This window comes from Miniopterus natalensis, chromosome 1, assembly GCF_054644295.1.
Source record: "Miniopterus natalensis isolate mMinNat1 chromosome 1, mMinNat1.hap1, whole genome shotgun sequence".
Classification (NCBI taxonomy): domain Eukaryota; kingdom Metazoa; phylum Chordata; class Mammalia; order Chiroptera; family Miniopteridae; genus Miniopterus; species Miniopterus natalensis.
Genome location: NC_142081.1, coordinates 125465697 through 125485862, shown reverse-complemented (window position 1 = coordinate 125485862; position 20166 = coordinate 125465697). Strand labels below are relative to the sequence as shown.

The 20166-nt window shown below is 36.1% G+C and overlaps 1 protein-coding gene across 1 annotated transcript in view; it reads right to left on the bottom strand.

The window, feature by feature from the left end:
- The window catches only part of YME1L1 (YME1 like 1 ATPase), a 52548-nt gene that overhangs the window by 13134 nt on the left and 19248 nt on the right, over positions 1 to 20166 (bottom strand). Inside the window, exons 5-9 of the mRNA XM_016219416.2 lie at positions 16588 to 16697; positions 15123 to 15273; positions 14673 to 14756; positions 12339 to 12421; positions 803 to 893 (exon numbers count right to left, since the gene is read on the bottom strand). Of these exons, the coding sequence (XP_016074902.1) occupies positions 803 to 893; positions 12339 to 12421; positions 14673 to 14756; positions 15123 to 15273; positions 16588 to 16697 (519 nt within the window). The remainder of the gene's footprint in view (positions 1 to 802; positions 894 to 12338; positions 12422 to 14672; positions 14757 to 15122; positions 15274 to 16587; positions 16698 to 20166) is intronic.

The window sequence follows — 20166 nt, the reverse complement described above, 5'->3', positions numbered from 1 at the left end:
GACCAAATATGTTTTTTATTATAAAGCGCAATATCACAGTGATTAAAAATCATACTGAGTAACTGTGAGAAAACATCAGACAAAACCAAACTGAGGAACATTCTACAAATTTGTGTGTACTCTACAAAACTTTTAAGATCATAAAAAATCCACCCTCACCCCCATTAAAAAAAAAAAGAAAGAAAGAAAAGACTGAGGAATTTTTTCAGATTAAAGAGAATTAAATGTTATATGTGACCTGGATTGGGTCCTGAACCTGGAGTGGGAGTGGAATAAGGAAACCTAACTAAAAAGGGTATTATTGGGACAAATGCTAAAACCTGAATATGACTGAGAATTAGATAAGTTCTGGATCATTGTTAAATTTCCTGATTTTAATACTGTACTAGAGTTATATAAAGAAAATATCCTTATTCTTAGGAAATATACAATGAGATATTTAGGAGTAAAGAAGCATAAATGATGTAATATTTAGAACTTCCTCTCAATTGTTTAAAAAAATACATGTATGCAAAAAAAGTAAATGAGCAAATAGGACAATATTTTTAAATTGTTGAGTTTGGGTTGCGTATAGAGTTCTCTGTTGTATTCTTGCAAATTCACTTAAAAGTTTGAATGATAACAAAATTTAAAATTACCCCAAAAAAGGTTATAGAAAGGTATGTTCAGAATGAGCAGTTATTTATAAAACAGCAATTAAGAATTAAACTTTAATCAGTTAAATCCGATAAAAATTAAGTTAGTAATATATTACAGTATTTTTTTATGGCATGGCAAATCTGGTAAAGGGAAAATATCTTACCTTTTGGAAGTTTGCCTCCAAGCACAGTAAATTTTTGTGGATTTTTCAAGAATTCTACAACTTCCTGTAACTCTTGTTTAGCTTCCTCCACCTAAAGTGACACAATTTACCAAACAATTTAAAATAATGATTTGATTATCAAGGCACGCTCTCTGGAAATTGGAAATGTAATTGGAAATTAACTTTTTTGTTTCAGTAAAAGGAGTATATAAAAATACCCCTTTATGGCTGGCCAGTGTGGGTCAGTGGTTGAGCATCGCCCTATGATCCAGGAGATACAGGTTTTATTCCCAGTCAGGGCACATCCCTGGGTTGCGGGCTCAATCCCTAGTAGGGGGCGTGCAGGAGGAGGTTGATCAGTGACTCTCATCATTGATGTTTCTATGTCCCTCTCTCTTCCACTCTCTGAAATCAATTAAAATATACATACAGATATATATTTTAAATACCCCTTTATAAATATACAAATAGTTTTCTCCTGGCCCTTATTGCCAATGATGCAAAGTCACCTTATATATCCCAATGAAAGATATTTTTAAATTCTGACATTTTAAAAAAAATATAGTGCTTCCTCCAAATAACAAAAACTATTATATTCAAAATTCTACTCAAATGTGTCAGTGGCACTTGATTAAGTTTCAAATCCAAAATGTTTTTTGGACCTGGTTATAAGCTACAAGGGCAAATTATGTGAACTTACTATACTATGTTAATGTTAAGCATATTACTATATGGTATGTTAATGATAGTATATTGCTATATTATATTAATGATAAGAGATCTGTGTTTAACTTAAAACATTAATTTGTGATTATGAGGCTGTTTTCATTATAAGGAATTTCTACTAGATTATAAACGATTCAGTTCCTCATAAATGCCAAAGGGCAGTGACTAAAATTAAGCTATGGTGTATTGATACTGTTTTGTAAAGGGCCGTGGCAAAAAACGTTAGAAGGTTTAATCCCCAAAATATTAAGTTTTGCAGAACTGTCATCCCTAGCAAGAATGAAACCCAATCTGGCCAACAAAGACAGTAAGTAGAACATCCGTTCTATTTTTAAAACTCTGATGTAAGATTACTGAAGCTGCCTATCAGAAATGGTGAGAAATTTTCCTACTTAGCATACTAGAAAAGTCACAAATGTAAATACCTAGTGCCAGAATGATACCAAAAATTAGTGCAGAAAGCCAGATGTTAAAAAACAGTGGTGCCCTGGCCGGTGTGTCTCAGTGGTTAGAGTGATAGCCCACACCCTAAACGGTCGAGGGTTCAATTCCCTGTCAAGGGCATGTACCTGGGTTGCAGGTTCAATCCTGGCCTCACTGGGGCAGTTGCAGGAGGCAAGCAATTGATGTGTCACTCACATAGACGTTTCTCTCTCTCTCCCCTCCTTTTCCCCCTCCCTCCCTCTCTCCCTCCCTCCCTCTAAAAATCAATGGAAAAAATATTCTGGGGTGAGGATTAACAAAACAAAAACAAACAAAACCCAATAGTGGTGGAAATATGCTAAACCAAAAAACAATAAGTAGTCCATTAAACAGGTCAAAACCAGGACTTGGCTCTACCAAGAAATATAGACATACTGCTCCAGACTTAAATTTTCCAAGAGAAAAAATAAAATCTTTTGATGGGTGAAATTTTCCAATTTAAAAATGTTGGCTACTGCCTGGCTGGCATGCCTCAGCAGTTAAGCATCGACCTATGATCCAGGAGATCTTGGTTCAATTCCCAGTCAGGACACATGCCAGGTTTCTGGCTCAGTTCCCGGTGGGGGGCATGCAGGAGACAACCTATCAACGACTCTCTCGTCATTGATGTTTCTCTCTCTCTCTCTCTCTCCCCCTTCCTCTCTCTGAAATCAATAAAGATACATATTTTTTAAAATTAAATAAAAATGTTGGCTACTGCCCTGGCGGGTGTGGCTCAGTGGCTGGAGTCACAGCCCACACAACAAAGGGTCACAGGTTCAGTCCCCAATCAAGGGCACTTACCTAGGTTGCAGGTTTGATCCCCAGCCCCAGTCAGGGTGCATGAGGGTGGCAACCAATCAATGTGTCTCTCTCACCTCAATATTACTCTCTCCTGTCCCCATCCCTTCCACTCTCTCTAAAATTCAATGGAAAAAATATCCTCTGGTGGGGATTAACAAAACAAAACAAAACAAAACAAAACAAAACAAAAAAACAAAAAAATGTTGGCAACCAATTAAAATAATAAATGTGTCTGTGCATGTACTTATTTGTATCTACATACTTTAAATTATACTGGCCACATAATACAATTCCTAATCCAATTCATCTCAATGGCACCCAATTTGAAATCTCACATTAGATAATTTAAATAATTTTCAGTGAGAAAAAAAGAGCTCGAGTACATTGTGCACGGTAAAAAGAAACTAGCTGGAAAGAAGTGCACTGAAACATGAAACACATCTTGAGCCAAAGGGCATTCTGAAAATCTAAAATTAAACTCATGACTACCTTTGATTTCTAGAAAATTTTTCTCAGGACTATTTCCAGGAAATGAACACAATTGTTAATGAGTAAGCAGGTTTTCTGTTGGGTTTGAGATTGCCTTTACAGTTATTTTGTTTAAGTTATTAAAAACTTACTAAACATTTATAAAGCTAATGGTTAAAAGCAAGGATTTGTCCACTCCTAGGCCCAGCAGAAATGCATACATAAGCTCACCACAAGACATGTACAAAAATATCCACATCAGCACTATTTGAGCCCAAACTAGAAACAACCCAACTGTCTACTTAATGTAGAATAAATATACAGTGTTTTGGTATTCGTAGAATAGAATAATACGCAATGATGATGAATGAACTACAACTCCAAAGAACAACATAGATGGATCTCACAATCATCATGCTGGGTGAAAGAAGCCATACCTACTAAATGTATTATATTCATATAAAATTCAAAGAGCAGCACAAACTAATCTATGACATTAGGACAATAATTATCCTTATGGTGGGAAGAGATGGTAACTAGAAACAGGCACTAGGGAGGTTCTGGTAATGTTCTGTTTTTTTGAGCTGTGTGCTGATAACAATTGTATTCACTGTGTGAAAATTTATTGAGGTATCCATTTTTGTGTGCATGTTAAGCTTCAATAAAATTTGTGTTTAAAAAAATTTGGCGGGATTATTAAAATAGTATTTTAAAATATTCAAAGATATCAATATTCTAAAAGACCAAATACATTTTGGTTAAGGTAATGGATAACTTTAAACTATAGGAAAAAAAGAGAAAGAAATTAAGCGTCATCTATTCAAATTATATTTTCTCTCCCAAAACTCTGTGGCAAGAGAATCCCCAGGTGAGGAATATAAAATATGTGGAGGAAAAGAGGGTTATGGGGATCAAAGCAATAAATGAAGTTATAAAAGCCCTTATTAATATTTTTATGGTAACTATATATATGTGTCCTGACATAATCAGATATTCTGGGCAAGGAAATGACATTCCTATACAAGTTTATTAAGACTTCATAAAATTGATTACAGGTACTACCTAGAGGCATACCTATTATAGTAAATGCTACTGAATTACTTTGCTTTATATAAATTTAGATTTTATATCACACATTTATTCATATTAGCACAGAAAACTTTGTGAGGCTCTACCTTGCAGTGTCCCTCTTCTCTAATGTTTGGTTAATGTTTTTTATAACTTTGTACTCAGAAATGTCCTATTTCCAAAAGAAGCGTGGTATATTGAGTAATTAAGTAAGTGCACGGGTAGGCAAAAGGTTTACAAGTAAATAATACAATAATTAATAAATAATAAACTGTTATGCACACTAACAACTGTAAACCTACTTTTGCCCACCCTGGATATACACTGTAAGGAGAAAGAAAGAATGACTCACTAAGCATGGCCTCAGCACAAGTTCAATGCTGAACAGGCCTTCTAATTGTAGACCTCAAAAAGAATGAAAAGGGACCACTGCACTGATAAGTCTAGTTTTCAAATAGTCACTGCACCAACCTCTTCCTCAATTCCCTTTTTACAATTCCGACAGGGTTCACAGCTATTTAAATTGCAAAGGAAAGTAAAGGACTGTTTGGCATAAAACTGCCATATTCCCTGATGCCTTATTCCCCAGTAGTCAAGATTGAAAAATAATGCTTATGTATAAATAGGGATCAGAGTATGAAAAGAGGAAGAACAGAAAAACATCATCAGCCTCTTCAGAGTTGGAAGAGTCCTTAGCAGTCATAGATTTCAAGTATGTCCTGCAGGAAGAATTTCTTCTAAAACATGCCTCAAAGACAAGTACCCCACCTCTATTTGAACACATTCATTTGTGACAGGTCATTAAATTGCAAGACAGTCTTTAGCAATCTTTCAAATAATTAAACACTACTATTATGCTTCCCCTCCTGCTTAATAATCAGTAGAAGAAAACATTAATGCTGACTGGTCTCAATATAAATTCATGATCCCAACTTTAGAGTGAGCCCAGCAATCATATTTCATTTCCCTAATTCATTCATTCGTTTATTCCTACAAAATTTAACACCTCCTCCATAAACCAGTCATCCCTCTTCTTCCTTTCACACATTCTCTCAGCTGATGACTCAGATTCTAACTTCACAGTCAATGAACTTCCACTACCCCCACCCTCATATAAACCCCACCCTACCAGTTTATACACATCTACTTTATTTCCTTTTATAATAGATGAATTGTCTGCACTACCCGTTCCAACAAAATTCAAAAATTATTTGTAATAATCTGTTCCCTTTAATTTCCTTCCATGTCTTGTAAATTCACTGCAATCAGGATTTAACCCCTGCTTCACCACTGAAATTGCTCTTTATCAAGTACACCAATGGTCTCCCCATTGCTACATAGAACAATCACTTCTCATCAGCTCATCAACAGCATTCCACATAGTTGATCACTCCCTCATTGTGGAATTTGTTTATAGAATACTACGCTCAGCTACCTCATTGGCAGCTTCTCAATCTTTTCTCCTGGTTATTCTTCTGTCCTCTGAACCTTTTAATGCTCTACAACTCAGTACCTAGGCCTCTTCTCTTTAATACATCTAAATGTAATCACTATTACAGTGGTACTTCGGTTTTCTAATGTAATCCATTCCCGAAGACCATTTGAGTTCTGAAACGTGTGAAAACCAAGGGATCAACAGCCAACAGCTAGGCCTCAGGATCTTGCACTCAGCAGAAGCCGTGTGGCATTTTCGACTTCCGAGGCGTGTTGGAAAACCGAAGCATTTACTTCTGGGTTTAGAGCATTCATAAACCGAAATGTTTGTCAACGGAGAGGTTCGGAAACTGAGGTACCACAGCCTTACTCAACACTTTCATCTGGATATCTTACACACAATATGCCCCAAACAGAATTCCCATTAAGTTTTATATCAAATCATATTATTTCTCTGTTCAAAATGCTTCAATGACTCTCACTTTCTCAGAGTAAAAGCCAAAGTCTTTTATGTCTTACAAGATGCTATGCAATCTGCTTCTGTTTACCTCCCTGGTCTCATCTCCCAGTATTTTTGAAAATTCACCTTGCTCACTCCATTCTACATAAAAGTGACCTTTTCAGCCCTGGCCAGTGTGGTTGAACATCATCCTGTGCACCGAAAAGTTGCTGGTTCGATTCCCAGTCAGGGTGTGTACAGGAGGCAACTGAATGACATACCTCTCTCTCTTCCTCTCCTTCCTCTCTCTATAAAATCAATAAAAACATTTTTTTTTTACAAAACCTGATCTTTTCATAGCTCAACAAATAAACAAGGCACATTAATTCTTTCGGACCTTTATTCTCTCTTCCTGTAGCAAAACTTGTTCTTAGTTCAAATACATGTAGTTTTCCCCATCTTCTTCAAATCTTTACTTAAATGTCACCTCTCAATCATACCCTGAACACCCCAATTAAAACTGTGACCTTGCCCTGGGCTCTACCAGAGGAACAGCTGGGGTGGGACTGGAATCATAAAGGGAGAAGTTGACTGGCACGGCTGCAGGGAGAGGGCTGGAGTAACAGCACCAAGTGTCCCTGTGCTGGGGTCCCTCTCCCACGCTGCCCACAGATGCCATCTTCCCTGGGTGTAGCCTCCCCTCCATACAGTATCAGCCTGGGAGGGGCAACAGCCCCTCCATGCTGGCTACTGGAGGCCCTGCCTAAACAGGACTGCTCCTAGTCTTTCGTAGACTCCAGCCTAGGTCTGAGATGCAGACCTTATTGAGGAGCTCTCCAAGGGGTTCAGGCAGGCTTGAATAGTGCCAATACATGGGAAGACTGCGTGCCTGAGTGCACCTCTGCTCCTGTGCATAACTCCCCCTCCACACAGCCAAATCTTCACTGGTTTTAGCCTGGTGAACTCTGCCAGCCTCATCTTGACTCCCTGAAACACTATTCCCTGACAAGGGCCCGCGGGTCCCAGGTGGGCAGCGGCTGGCCTTGGTGTACCCTAATACTTTTGCTGAGTGGCCTCAGGCCCAGCACGGACACCTGATTTGAATCTGTACCAATCAGGTTTACATCACCTGCCCCTACCTAGTAACTCACTGAGAACCTATCTCATGCAACTCATGCACTGCAACAGCCTCTTCTAATAACTGAGCTTCACAGGCAGCTGGCAGGCAGAGGTGGATCTTGAGGTGCCTTGGGCCATTGGCTAACCTGGCCTTGGGCTCAGAGCTGATAGAGGAGGCTTTAGTAGCAGCTTGGCCCCTCCCATGCACACCCAGACCCAGCAGAGTCAGATAAATTCTGCAGATTGCATGTAGCTCCAGACAGGTAATCCAAGGCTGGTTACAAGCAGCCTCTGACACTGACCTGAGATGGAGGCCCTCCCAAAATGCCCCAGAATCAACACACTGGCGGTGGGCTTCAGACAACATCAGAGCACAACCCAACTAGCTCCAAAAGTGGCACACCCAAAGGGAGATCTTGGCAGACAGCAGACCCTGCTGGGGTGAATTCTGCTTCATGGGGTAAGCACTCACACATCAGCTTCAACACTGTGATCAGGGTCATTCCTCATAGTCACCAGCCTGAGTCACCCATGAATGGGCCAACAGCAATCAAGACTCAAATGTAACAGAAGGGCTCACATAATACATACAAGGGATATTCCTGGAGCACCTAACTCAGGTGATTAGGGAGACTGTGCCACTGAGCCCCACAAGACACCTACTAAATAAGGCCAGAACACCATGACTGGGTTACTAGCAGATCTACCTAACACACAAAGAAATACAGAGAGGCTGCCAAAATGGGGGGTCAAACATGCCACAAATGAAATAACAGGAGAAATTCCCAGAAAAAGAACTAAATAAAATCGAGGCAAGCAAGCTACCAGATAGAGTGTTCAAAACAATGGTTATACGGCTACTCAAAGAACTTAACGAGATAGTAAACATAAAAAAGGACACAGAAACCACAAAAAAGGAACCAGTCAGAAATAAAGAATATAATATCTGAAATGAAGACTACAATAGAAAGAATCAACAGCAAATTAGATAAAGCAGAGGGTCAAATCAGCAATATGGAAGACAAGGTAACAGTGAACACCCAAGAAGAGAAAAACAAAAGAAAAAAGAATTGAAAAACATAAGGACATTCTAAGGGATCTCTGGGAAAATACCAAGCATAACAACATCCACATCATATGAGTGCCAAAAAGAGAAAAGAGCAAGGGACTGAAAATCTACTAGAAGAAATAATAACTGAAAACATCTCTTCCCTGGTGAAGGAAAAAGTCACACAAATTCAGGAGGCACAGAGAGTCCCAAACAAGGTGAACACAAAGAGGCCCACACCAAGACACTTCATAATTAAAATGGCAAAGGTTAAAGATAAAGAGAGAATCTTAAAAACAGCAAGTGAAAGACAACTACCTACAAGGGAACTCCCACAAGACTGTCAGCTGATTTCTCATCAGAAACACTTCAGGCCAGAAGGGACTGGCACAAAATATTCAAAGTGATGAGAAGTAAGGACCTACGTCCAAGACTATTCTACCCAGCAAGGCTATAATTTAAAATTGAAGGAGAAATAAAGTTTTTCCAACAAGAAAAAGCTGGAGGAGTTCATCTTCAAAAAAAAAAAATCAATCAACAAGAAACGTTAAAGGGACTTCTATAAGAAGAAAAAGAGTGTAATTATAAAAAAAAAAAGGCAGTAAGTACTTACCTATCAATAATCATTTTAAATGTAAATGGAATATATGCTCCAATGAAAAGACATAGGATAGCTGAATAGATAAGAAAACAAGACCCATATATATGCTGTCTACAAGAAAATGACCTCAGAATAAGACACACACACAGACTGAAAGTAAAGGGATAGAAAAAGATATTTCAAACAAACAAACAAAAGTGAAAGTAGCAATATTTGTATCAGACAAAACAGACTTTAAGACAAAGGCTATTAACAAGAGACAAAATCATTATGTAATAATTAAAAAAAAATAAAAATCCATCCAACAAGAGGAAATAACCCTTGTAAAACTTTAAGCACCCAATACAGAAGCACCTAAATATATAAAGCAAATATTGATGGACATAAAGAGAGAGATCAACAGTAAGACAATCATATAGGGGACTTTAACAACCCATTGACATCAATGGACAGATCTTCTAGACGAAAAAAATCAATAAGGAAACAATTGCCTTAAAACAACTCATTAGATCAGATGGATTTAATTGATATTTTCACATCATTACACCCTAAAACTGCAGGATATACATTTTTTACAAGTGCACATGGAACATTTTCCAGGATAGACCACCTGTTAGGCCATAAAACAAGCCTCAATAGATTTAAGAAGACTGAAATCATTTCAAGCATCTTCTCCAACCGTAATGGTATGAAACTAGAAATCAATTACAAGAAAAAAAAATAAAAACACAAAAATACATGAAGGCTAAATAACATGTTACTAAATGAATGGATTAACAGTGAGATAAAAAAAATTAAAAGATAACTTGAGACAAATGACAAAGTGAAAACTCAAAATCTATGGGACACAATGAAAGCAGTCTTAAGAGGGAAATTCATAGCATTACAGGCCTACCTAATGAAACATGGAAAATCTTAATTATTAACAATCTAACCTTACACCAAAAGGAACTAGAAAAAGGACAATAAATAAAGCCCAAAGTAAGTAGAAGGAAAAAAACAATTAAGAGCAGAGCAGAATAAAATAGAATAAAAAAAAAATACAAAAGACCAATGAAACCAAATGCTGGTTCTTTTAAAAGATAAACAAGATTGATAAGCTGCTTACCAAATTCATCAAGAAAAAAACGAGGACCCAAATAAATAAAATCAAAAATTAAAGAAAAACAACTAATACCACAGAAATAAAAAAGATTATAAGAAATACTATGAAAAATTTTATGCCAAATAATTGGACAATTTGGAAGTAATGGAAAAATTCCTAGAAAACATACAAGTTCCCAAGAATGAATCAAAGGAATCAAAAAATTTGAACAGGCCAATTAAGCCAACAAAATCAAAGCAGTAATCAAAAAAATCCCGCCCAGGCGTGCGTGGCTCAGCGGGTGAGCATCAACGTAGGATTCAGGAGATCGGGGTTTGATTCCCACTCAGTGCACATGCCCGGGTTGCGGGCTCGATCCCCGGTCAGGGGCATGCAGGAGGCAGCCAATCACCAATTCTCATCATTGATGTTTTATCTCTCTTTCCCTCTCCCTTCCTCTCTCTGAAATCAATAAAAATATATATTTTTTAAAATGGGCAGAGGACCTGAACAAACGCTTCTCCAAAGAGTACATACAGATGGCCAATAGATATATAAAAAGATACTCAATGTCACTAATCATCAGAAATTCAAATTAACCCACAATGTGGTATTACCTCACACCTGTCAGAATGGCTGTCAACAATAAATCAACAAACAACAAGTAATGGCAAGAATGTGGAGAAAAGGAAACCCTTTTGCACTATTGGGAATGCAGATTGGTGCAGTCACTATAGAAAACAATGTGGACTTTCCTCAAAAAACTAAAAATGGAACTACCTTATAACCCAGGGATTCCACTTCTGGATATATACCTGAAGAAATCCAAAACACTTATTTGAAAGAATATATACACCCCTATGTTTATTGCTGCATTATTTACAATAGCCAAGATATGGAAGCAACCCAAGTGCCCATCAACAGATAAGTGGATAAAAAAGCTAGTACATATATACAATGGAATATTTCTCAGTCATAAAAAAGAATGAAATCTTACTATTTGCAACAGCATGGATGGGACCTAGAGGGTATTATGCGAAGTGAAATAAGTCAGACAGAGAAAGATAAATACTATGTTATTTCACTCATATGTGGAATCTAAAGAAAATAAACACACAACAAAATCGAAACAGACTCATAGATACGGAAAAAAGACTGCTGGTTGCCAGAGGGGATGGGGGTTGGGGTACTGGTGATAAAAATGGAGGGGTTAAGAAGTACAAACTGGTAGTCACAGAAATAGTCATGGGGATATACAGTACAGCACAGGGAATATAGTCGATGATGCTGTAATAAGTATGTATGGTGCCAAAGTGGGTGCTGGAAATATCAGGGGGAAGATCTAACCACTATACTGTACACCTGAAACTAATACAAAATAATACTGAAAATAAACTGTAATTTGAAAAATAAAAATTTTTAAAATAATAAAATTGTCACCTTTTCCCCAGAACTTCCAATCCTCCTTACACCCTGCTCTATTTTCCACCATAACCCTTGACCACTTAACATCTATTATTTCCCTCTATACCATATATCCTTGTGCAATTCCTGTTAGAACTAAAACTCCATGAGATCAGAGATTTATTTTAGTTCTTCTATCCCAGTACCTAAAACAGGAACTGGCACTTAAAAGACACTATTAATTATTGTCAAACCAATAATTTAACTAACTGCCTATGAACTAGCATTCATCCATTCTATTCACTTGGAGATACAGATGTATTAGATACTGAAGTTACAAAGACCAATAAGAGTTTCCATGCCCTCTCTCTGGATGCACTGCTCTCCCAGCACCACAAGTTTACCTGGAAGCTCCCCGAACCCAAACTATTAGGGTTTTTATGGGAGCTTCATTATGTAAGTGCAGTCATTAATTTTTCCAGCCCCTCTTGCCTCTCTACAGAATGTGAGGTGGGGATGAAAATTCCAAGCTTCTAATGAAGGCTTGGTCTTTCTGGTAACCAGCCCCCATCCTAAAGCTACCCAGAAGCCTACCAACAGATACCTCATTAGAACTAAAGACACTCCATATCATCCAGGAAATTCCAAGGGATTCAGAAGCTCTATGTCAGGAATAGTGGTCAAAGCCCAAATAGTTGAACAAAAGATGCTCCCAAGTGCTCTCATCATGTAGGAAATTATGAGAGTTTTAGGAGCTCTGTGCCAGGAACTGGAGGCAGAGACCAATATATATATTTTCTATTATCCAAACCTTTAGAATCAGATATTGACCTAATAGAGTTAATGTATGAAGAGGTCAAGGTAAACTTTTTAACTTACTCCTTTAACATGCTCAAAGGTGACATTTTTCATCTGGACAGGGTCTACTGCAGAATCAAGCCCCGTTGTTGTCCGGAAGCGGACTAAAGGAAAGAAAATGCTTTTATGTTTGACAGATTCATAAAATTCCAACCACCTTATTTTTTCAGATGCAAGAAAGCAAAGCCCAGAAAAATTATATATCTAACTTCACATTAAATCAGAGTAAGAAGTAGAAACTAGGTTTTCTGGATTTCTAGACTATATTCAAGGAATAAATGACTCACATTAAAAAGACATTTTTGTACTTTCCAATTAAAACTTACATTCCTCTTCTCCTTGTAATAGTCAATGACAGAAATCTTAAACCAATGGTTCTCAAACTCCAGTGTGCATAATCATCATTGGAAATATGTGTTAATGCAGGTTCTCAGGACATGGCTCAGAACTTTTGGTTTGTAGATTTAGGAAAAGGGTACCTGAAGAGTTTGAGTTCTTAACAGTCACCTTCAGTTATCCTGATACAGCTGGTCAGGGATCTACACTTTGAAATATTTTGCCTTAATCTGGCATACAAAACTTAGCACTGGCATTAAAAAAAAAGGTGAAGCTTTTACATTTTGAACAGCCTTCTTCCTCTGACAATTGTTATTTGCCCTTACATGATTTATCAGTAATGACAACATTAAGTACAAGAAAGACAGTAAAAGTTTTGTAGGATAGTAAAATATTTGAGATCAACTATGGGGAATAAACAAATCAACTATGGGAAGCAAAAAGTTTTCTTAAACCTCTCCCCCTCAGGTAAACTTCCATCCTAGACAGACATAAATGAGCAGTAAACTGAGCAATTTCTAATTTCCTCAGAATAAGTAAAAAATAATGTCTTTAAGACACTGAAATATAAAAGCCAAAAATGAGTAGGCAAAAATATAGGATTAACAAGAAATATTTAACATATCAAGAACATACAAGTCTGGAGAGCAAATTTAAAATAGTAATTCTAGAACAGACACTAATTGGTTTAGACCACTAAATTACTTTTTAAGGCTCTATGCAGAAGGACTTAATAAATAATCCACATGAATTTGCAGCAGAAACACTTGGACCTAATAAAAAATCAGAGTAATTACGCAAAGGTAGTATATGTTATACTGTAATATATGTTTTGCTAAATGTAAGACATCAATTAAAAAATAATAATCGGAGGTCATGTCATCCTTCTAACAACCCACCAATATCACTCTATCGTACCTATACTAGTTCTTTTTTGAAAATAAAAGGAAATATGAGACAGTAAATCTAGATATAAAAGCTATTCCTGGATGTTAAAAACCTCATCTCAGGTTTCATGACACACAAAAAACCTTTTAAAATATCTCGGGCTACCTGCAAGTTCTAGGATGAAGTCCTGATCCAAGTCAACTGATGTTCTCAATTATACATTGTTTTTTACCTCTCAAGATAATCACAGAGAGAGTAAAAATTAAATAGTTGAAAAAGCAATTAGAATCACTTAAACCTCACATTATTATATCATTTTAGACTGGCAAACTGAAAAACTAAACACAGTTAACTTTATATAAACTAATTTTTAATTAATTCAACTTATTTGTCTTTAAAATAGGTAACTATTTCACTCTGTACTACCATTATAAAATTCTGCTACATGTTTTTTTAATTTAATAATTGGACAGGTATAGCCCTGGCCAGGCGGCCCAGTTGGTTGGAGCATCGTCCCATACACCAAAAGACTGTGGGTTCTATTCCCAGTCAGGGCACACACCTAGGTTGCAGGTTCAATCCCTGGTCCGGGCGTGTATGGGAGGCAACCGATCAATGTTTCTCTCTCATATCGATGTTTCTTTCTCTCCCCTCCTCTCTAAAAAAAAAAAAAAAAATCAACAAAGAAAAAAGAACTTATACTCAGGTGTGGATTAAAATCTAGGAAACCAACCACTACTAGAAGCTGAAATAACATTTTCACTCTAACACAATCCTTGGAACTTTCACAAAACATTATTTTCTCAAAACGCACAAAATTTGAATTTGTACAGTGCCTGAAGAAACTTTTCTTATAACCCACAAATCAATGTAAATACAATAAGCCCTCTGACATGGCAGATGGTACACAATCATAACAGATTAAAATTTTTCTACTTCAAAGCAAAGAAGTCTCAAAGTGACCCAATCTGAGAAGTCTTGACTTAAGGAATGAAAGGCCTAGATCCTAGAACTATAAACATTGTTTTATTTCTCTAAGTCTTAAGTAGACTGACTATGAAAAAGAAATAAGTATGTAAAAAGCTTTTTCAAATTAAATTAATAAGTGAAATAAATAAAAAAAGCCTTTACCAGATAAAAATGGGTTTTTTAAGAGTCCATAAATGCCAAATAGCAGCAGAACAAAGAGAATCAAACGAGTTCGTCTTAGAGAATCTGGAGAAGAAAGAAAGAGCCTTAAATCAAATGGTACCAATGAGAAATGACAGTTCAATGAAATGCAAACATTAAGTTTACAAATGGTAATCATATTTCATCACATGGAATTTGGGAATCGGTCTTCTTCTGCATAACTGCCATGATTTCCTTTCAGCAGGCTGTTACCAAAAACTTCATAAAGCCTTGGCTTTGGTTTCTCAGTTGAGAAAGGGAAAATGCCAGCAGATATTTCCATTTCTACAAAGCTTGAGTTATAAACATAATACAATATAACCACTAAAAAGTTAGACAATTAGTAGAAAAGTTATCCACAATCACTTCCTTTCAGATACTCTCTTCAACATGAGTATCAAATTAGCTTACCATTGGTTTTTTGTGTTAGTGCTTGAGCTTTCAGAAAACCCTCCGCAAAACCAGTTTTAAATGCATCTTGGTGAGCTTCAGGTATGTTTTTGGTTTTCATGAGTTTATCCAAAGTCTCAACATCGGATCCCCTGTCCCGCAAAAGAAATCCCTAAATATAAAACAACACAACAATATTGACTGACTATATAAGGTAATAACACTCCCAAGAAATATTCTGTCCACTCACACACAAAAAATTCAATGAAATTCTAGTTTTTCATTTTACTGTCAGTGGGACAAATTTCATTAAAACTCAACAAGAAATTAATTAATGGCTAGGAAACTAACACTGGATCCTATACCTGTATCAATCAATATCAAGAAACTTTCTATACGAACACTATACTGAAAACAGGGTAACTTAGGGTTCTAATGGCTTGATGTTCACATTCCTTTAACTGTACTACAGGAAAACCTCATTAATATATTAAATGTTTACTGAGCACATTTCATATACTTGGTGCTGTTTAAGTTCTGAAGATGGAAAGATGAACAATGATCTGAATGCTTTTCATCTACTGGGAAGAGATACATAAATAAAGTTTTGATATTATGCTAGAAGTACTAGGTATGGTGGTAAAATAAATGCTATCTAAGGAAGTCAAGAAAGGCCTTTCAGAGAATGGGATACCTTAGCCACAGAGAACAAACAGCATGGACAATCTGACAGAGGCATTAAACAACAGTCCTTAGTGCTGAAGAACTGCAAGCTGTCTTGTATGACAGGACTTTAAAATGCCAAGAGAGGAGGAGGGAAGAAGTACAGAGGGGGTGACACACTGAGAAATGAGAACAAATAAATGGTAAGCAGAAGATAAACAATAACTTGCCCTGTATATCACAGCAGGTGTCAATAAAGCAGAGGAATACAATTATTACATGTAATACATTTTAGACAGACTGGTAGGTGGCAGTCTAGAGGCTAAACTGAAGGCAGTAAAACTAAAGGCATGGAGACTACATGAGTGCCTATAACCATTTCTTGCCTAGATTATTCTAATAGTCTATATATGCAACAGAACTGGGAGAGGATGAAGATTTAAGAAATATTTAAGAGGTTGGAATGGATCAACAGGATTTTAGTGATCAGCAGGACTTAGTGATTAATGGATGTGAGAGGTAAGAGAAGATGGACATATCAAAGTTGATAAGCATGCTTCTAGCTTGAGTAGATGCTACTCATAAGCATCTATAGGTTGGTAGGGGGGAAAAACGGAGGGAGATTTCTAATAGGCCAGTGGAGAGAGAAATTTGGTACTCAAAAGAAGTGTAGTAATTAGGATTACATGGGATATTTATCCTTTATTGTAAGCAGAAAAATGGGAGAAAATCAATAAGCCTATAAAATAAATCAGATATTGAAGATTCTCATTGTAATAACTCGAAAATTATTGCTCTTTCAAAAAAAAAAAAGTCTAATTACCTTCACAAATGATGGTGCTATATACTGTGTTTCTGCTAATCTTTCAGAGGTGGACTGTAGACGTCGTGTCCTTGATTTTAACGTTTTAAAACTCCGAGACTGTATGAAAACTGAATAAAACAGCATCACATTTACTTCTCATTGTAAATTTTTACAAGAAGAGAACGCCTAAGATTCAAAATGCTGACACCATACTTATACATCCTAGGTTTTCATCTTATTTTTTAACAGAGTTCTTTCCCTGACATTTCAACACACTTGTCATTAAAATGAATTGATCTATGTAATTAACTTTACTTTTACTTTGGTAATTAAAAATGTACACAAAACAAAAAACATAGATGCATATCAAATAAAAATCAGTTTCTCCTAATTCCTCAAACCCCACTCCTACTTCCCATAATTAACCAGTATTAGTGAACAATTCCATGACTATACTTCTATGAATTTAAACACAGGCTCTTTCTATAAAAATAGTACATAACTTTCTGCAATTGTTTTCTTTCACTTAATATATCATGGACATTTTCAAAATAACATCAGACAGTACATTCAGTTTAATGTCTATTTACAGTTTTCCAACTTTTATCTGAGTATAGCAACCATATTAAACCATTTCTCTTACTCCAGACATTAGTTGTTTCCTAGTTTTTACTGCAAAACACATGCTGCAGTAAAATTATTGTGCCTATTATCTTTCAATACATGTAGACTAAATTCTTAAAAGTGAAACTGTAAGATTTACATGGTTTAACACTAAGAAATTACTCTCTATAAAACTATTATCAATTTATATGCCCACCAATGAATATGATTATCCTTTTCTCCACAGCCCTTGAAACAATGGATAATATAAATCTTGTTAATTTGTACAAATCTGATGGGCAAAAAGTAGTATCTTGTTTTAATTTGCAATTTGGATTCGAAATGAGAGTAAGTCATAGAAAATTTTTTTATTTTTATTGACTACTTTTATTTCTTTAGTGAATTAACTACTCATGACCTGCGCACATATTTTCATTTGTAGAATATGGATGTCATGTATACTAACCTTTAGTTATGTATAATTCAAACACTTTAATGTCTTTGTCTTTTGATACAATAATTTATAAAATTAATGTAGCCCTATCTTTTAATCTATAGTTTTTTGCATTGTGCTTTGATAAGAGTCCCACATTGAAACTATGATTTTAAAGGTAGTCTACTGACTTCACCTAATACTTTGATTTTTTTTTTTTTCAGACCTTTACCTAGTTGGAACTTTTTTTTTTTAACACCCAAGTTTAAAATCAACTTTTTGATTTTCATTACAAATCTTTATTGGAATTGTACTGAATTGATAAATTTGGGTATAAGTTGATACTGTTATAATACTAAGTCCTTCCAAAAAGGATTATGGTATTTTCCTTTTTATTTTACTCTGCTCTTTTACTTTCTGCAGTGAAATTTTCTATGCAGACACACATATGCATGTATACATTATGTTGCATGTTTCTTGTCAGGATAAAATATTTGCTGGGTTTTGAAGAAACTGTAAATAAACCCTATTGCTAAAATAAAATAAACTATTGATTTTTATTCATTTACCTTATATGGTACCAATGTAATAAACTCTTACTACTTGAGCAGCCTTTCAGTTGATTTTCTTGAATTTTCTGGTAAACAATCATATCACCTGCTAAAATTATAATTCTGCCCCTTCTTTTAACTTATATATAACTCCAAATTACTGCTGCACAAAAACAGGATATTAAACATCTTGTTTCTAATATTAATGAGATTCTAAAAACTATCCTTAAAGAAATTAAAATTTTTATTCTAGCTTTCTAAGAATTTTTAGGAAACACAGCAATTAAAATATATCACACACCTTTTTTATCATACACTAAAATAACATTGCTTTTCTTCTCCAATCAATTAACATAACATACTTCTCTCTTGTACTTCTCAACATAATTGTTAGCACATTCTAAGCCTGCTTTTTCAGATGTTATTTAGGGCTTCTGTATCAATTTATATTAAGCTAAATTGATCCTTTGTATCCTTGTTTGTTTTTGTCTTAAATTTCTTTTTTAATCTTTATTGTTGAGAGTATTACAGATGTCCCCCACCTTTCTTCCTCCATTAACCCCCTCCACCTGGGTCCCGCCCCACCCAGGCATTCACCACCCTGTTGTCTGTGTCCATGGATAATGCATGTGTGCATATAAATTCTTTAATCTCTTCCTGCCTCCATCATCCCTTTCCTCTGAGATTCTTCAGTCTGTTCCATGCTTCCATGCCTCTAGTTCTACTTTATTCATCAGTTTCTTTTGTTCATTAGATTCCTTGTTCATTTGTTTTTATTTTTAGATTCAATTGTTGATAAGTATGTATTTATTGTCATTTTATTGTCCATACTTATCATTTTTTTTCTTCGTCTCCTTAAAGAAGACCCTTTAACATGTCATGTAATATTGGTTTGGTGGTGGTGAACTCCTTTAGCTTTTTCTTGTCTGTGAAGCTCTTTATCTGACCTTCAATTCTAAATGATAGCTTTGCTAGGTAGAGTAATCTTGGTTGTAGGGCCTTGTTTTTCATCACTTTGAATATTTCTTGCCACTCCCTTCTGGCCTGCAAAGTTTCTGTTGAGAAATCAGCTGACAGTCTTATGGGAGCTCCCTTGAAGGTAACTGCTTTTCTCTTGCTGATTTTAACCTTTGGCCTTTTATTTATGATATATCTTGCTGTGGGCCTCTTTGGGTTCATCTTGCTTGGGACTCTCTGTGCTTCTTGGACTTCTAAGTCTATTTCTTTCACTAGGCAGGGGAAGTTTTCTGTCATTATTTTTTTCAAATAGGTTTTCCATTTCTCAGACCCTCTCTTATCCTTCCAGCAGCCCCATCATGTGATTCTTTGTACACCTGAACTAGTCCCAGAGGCTCCTTATACTATCTTCAAAATTTGGATTCTTTATTCTTATTGCTGTTCTAACTGGGTGTTTTTTGCTTCCTCATATTCCAAATTGCTGATCAGATTCTTGGTGTCCACTACTCTATTGTTGATTCCCTGTATATTATTCTTCATTTCAGTCGGTGTATCCTTCATTTCTGACTGGTCCTTTTTATGTTGTTGATGTTCTCACTAAGTTTCTTCAAATTCTCCCTAAGTTCCTTGAGTATCCTTATAACCATTGTTTTGAACTCTGAATCTGGTAGTTTGCTTGCTTCCATTTCATTCAGTTCTATTTCTGTAGATTTCTTCTGGTCTTTCATTTACAACATGTTTGTCTCCGCATTCTGGCTGCTTCCCTGTGTTTGTTTCAATGTATTAGGTAGAATTGCTATGTCTCCTGGAATTGGTAGAGTGACTGTATGTTGCAGGTGTCCTATACAGCCTAGTGGCTCAGCCTCCCTAGTCACCTGAGCTGGGCACTCTAGGTGGTCCCTGTGTGGGCTGTGTGCACACTCCGTTGTAGTTTAACCTTGATTACTGTTGGCATCACTGGGAGGAATTGACCCTCCAGGCCGATCAACTGAGCAGACCAACTGAGACTACAGGGGAAGAGCTGCTGTACAGAAGACACCCCTATGGAGCAGG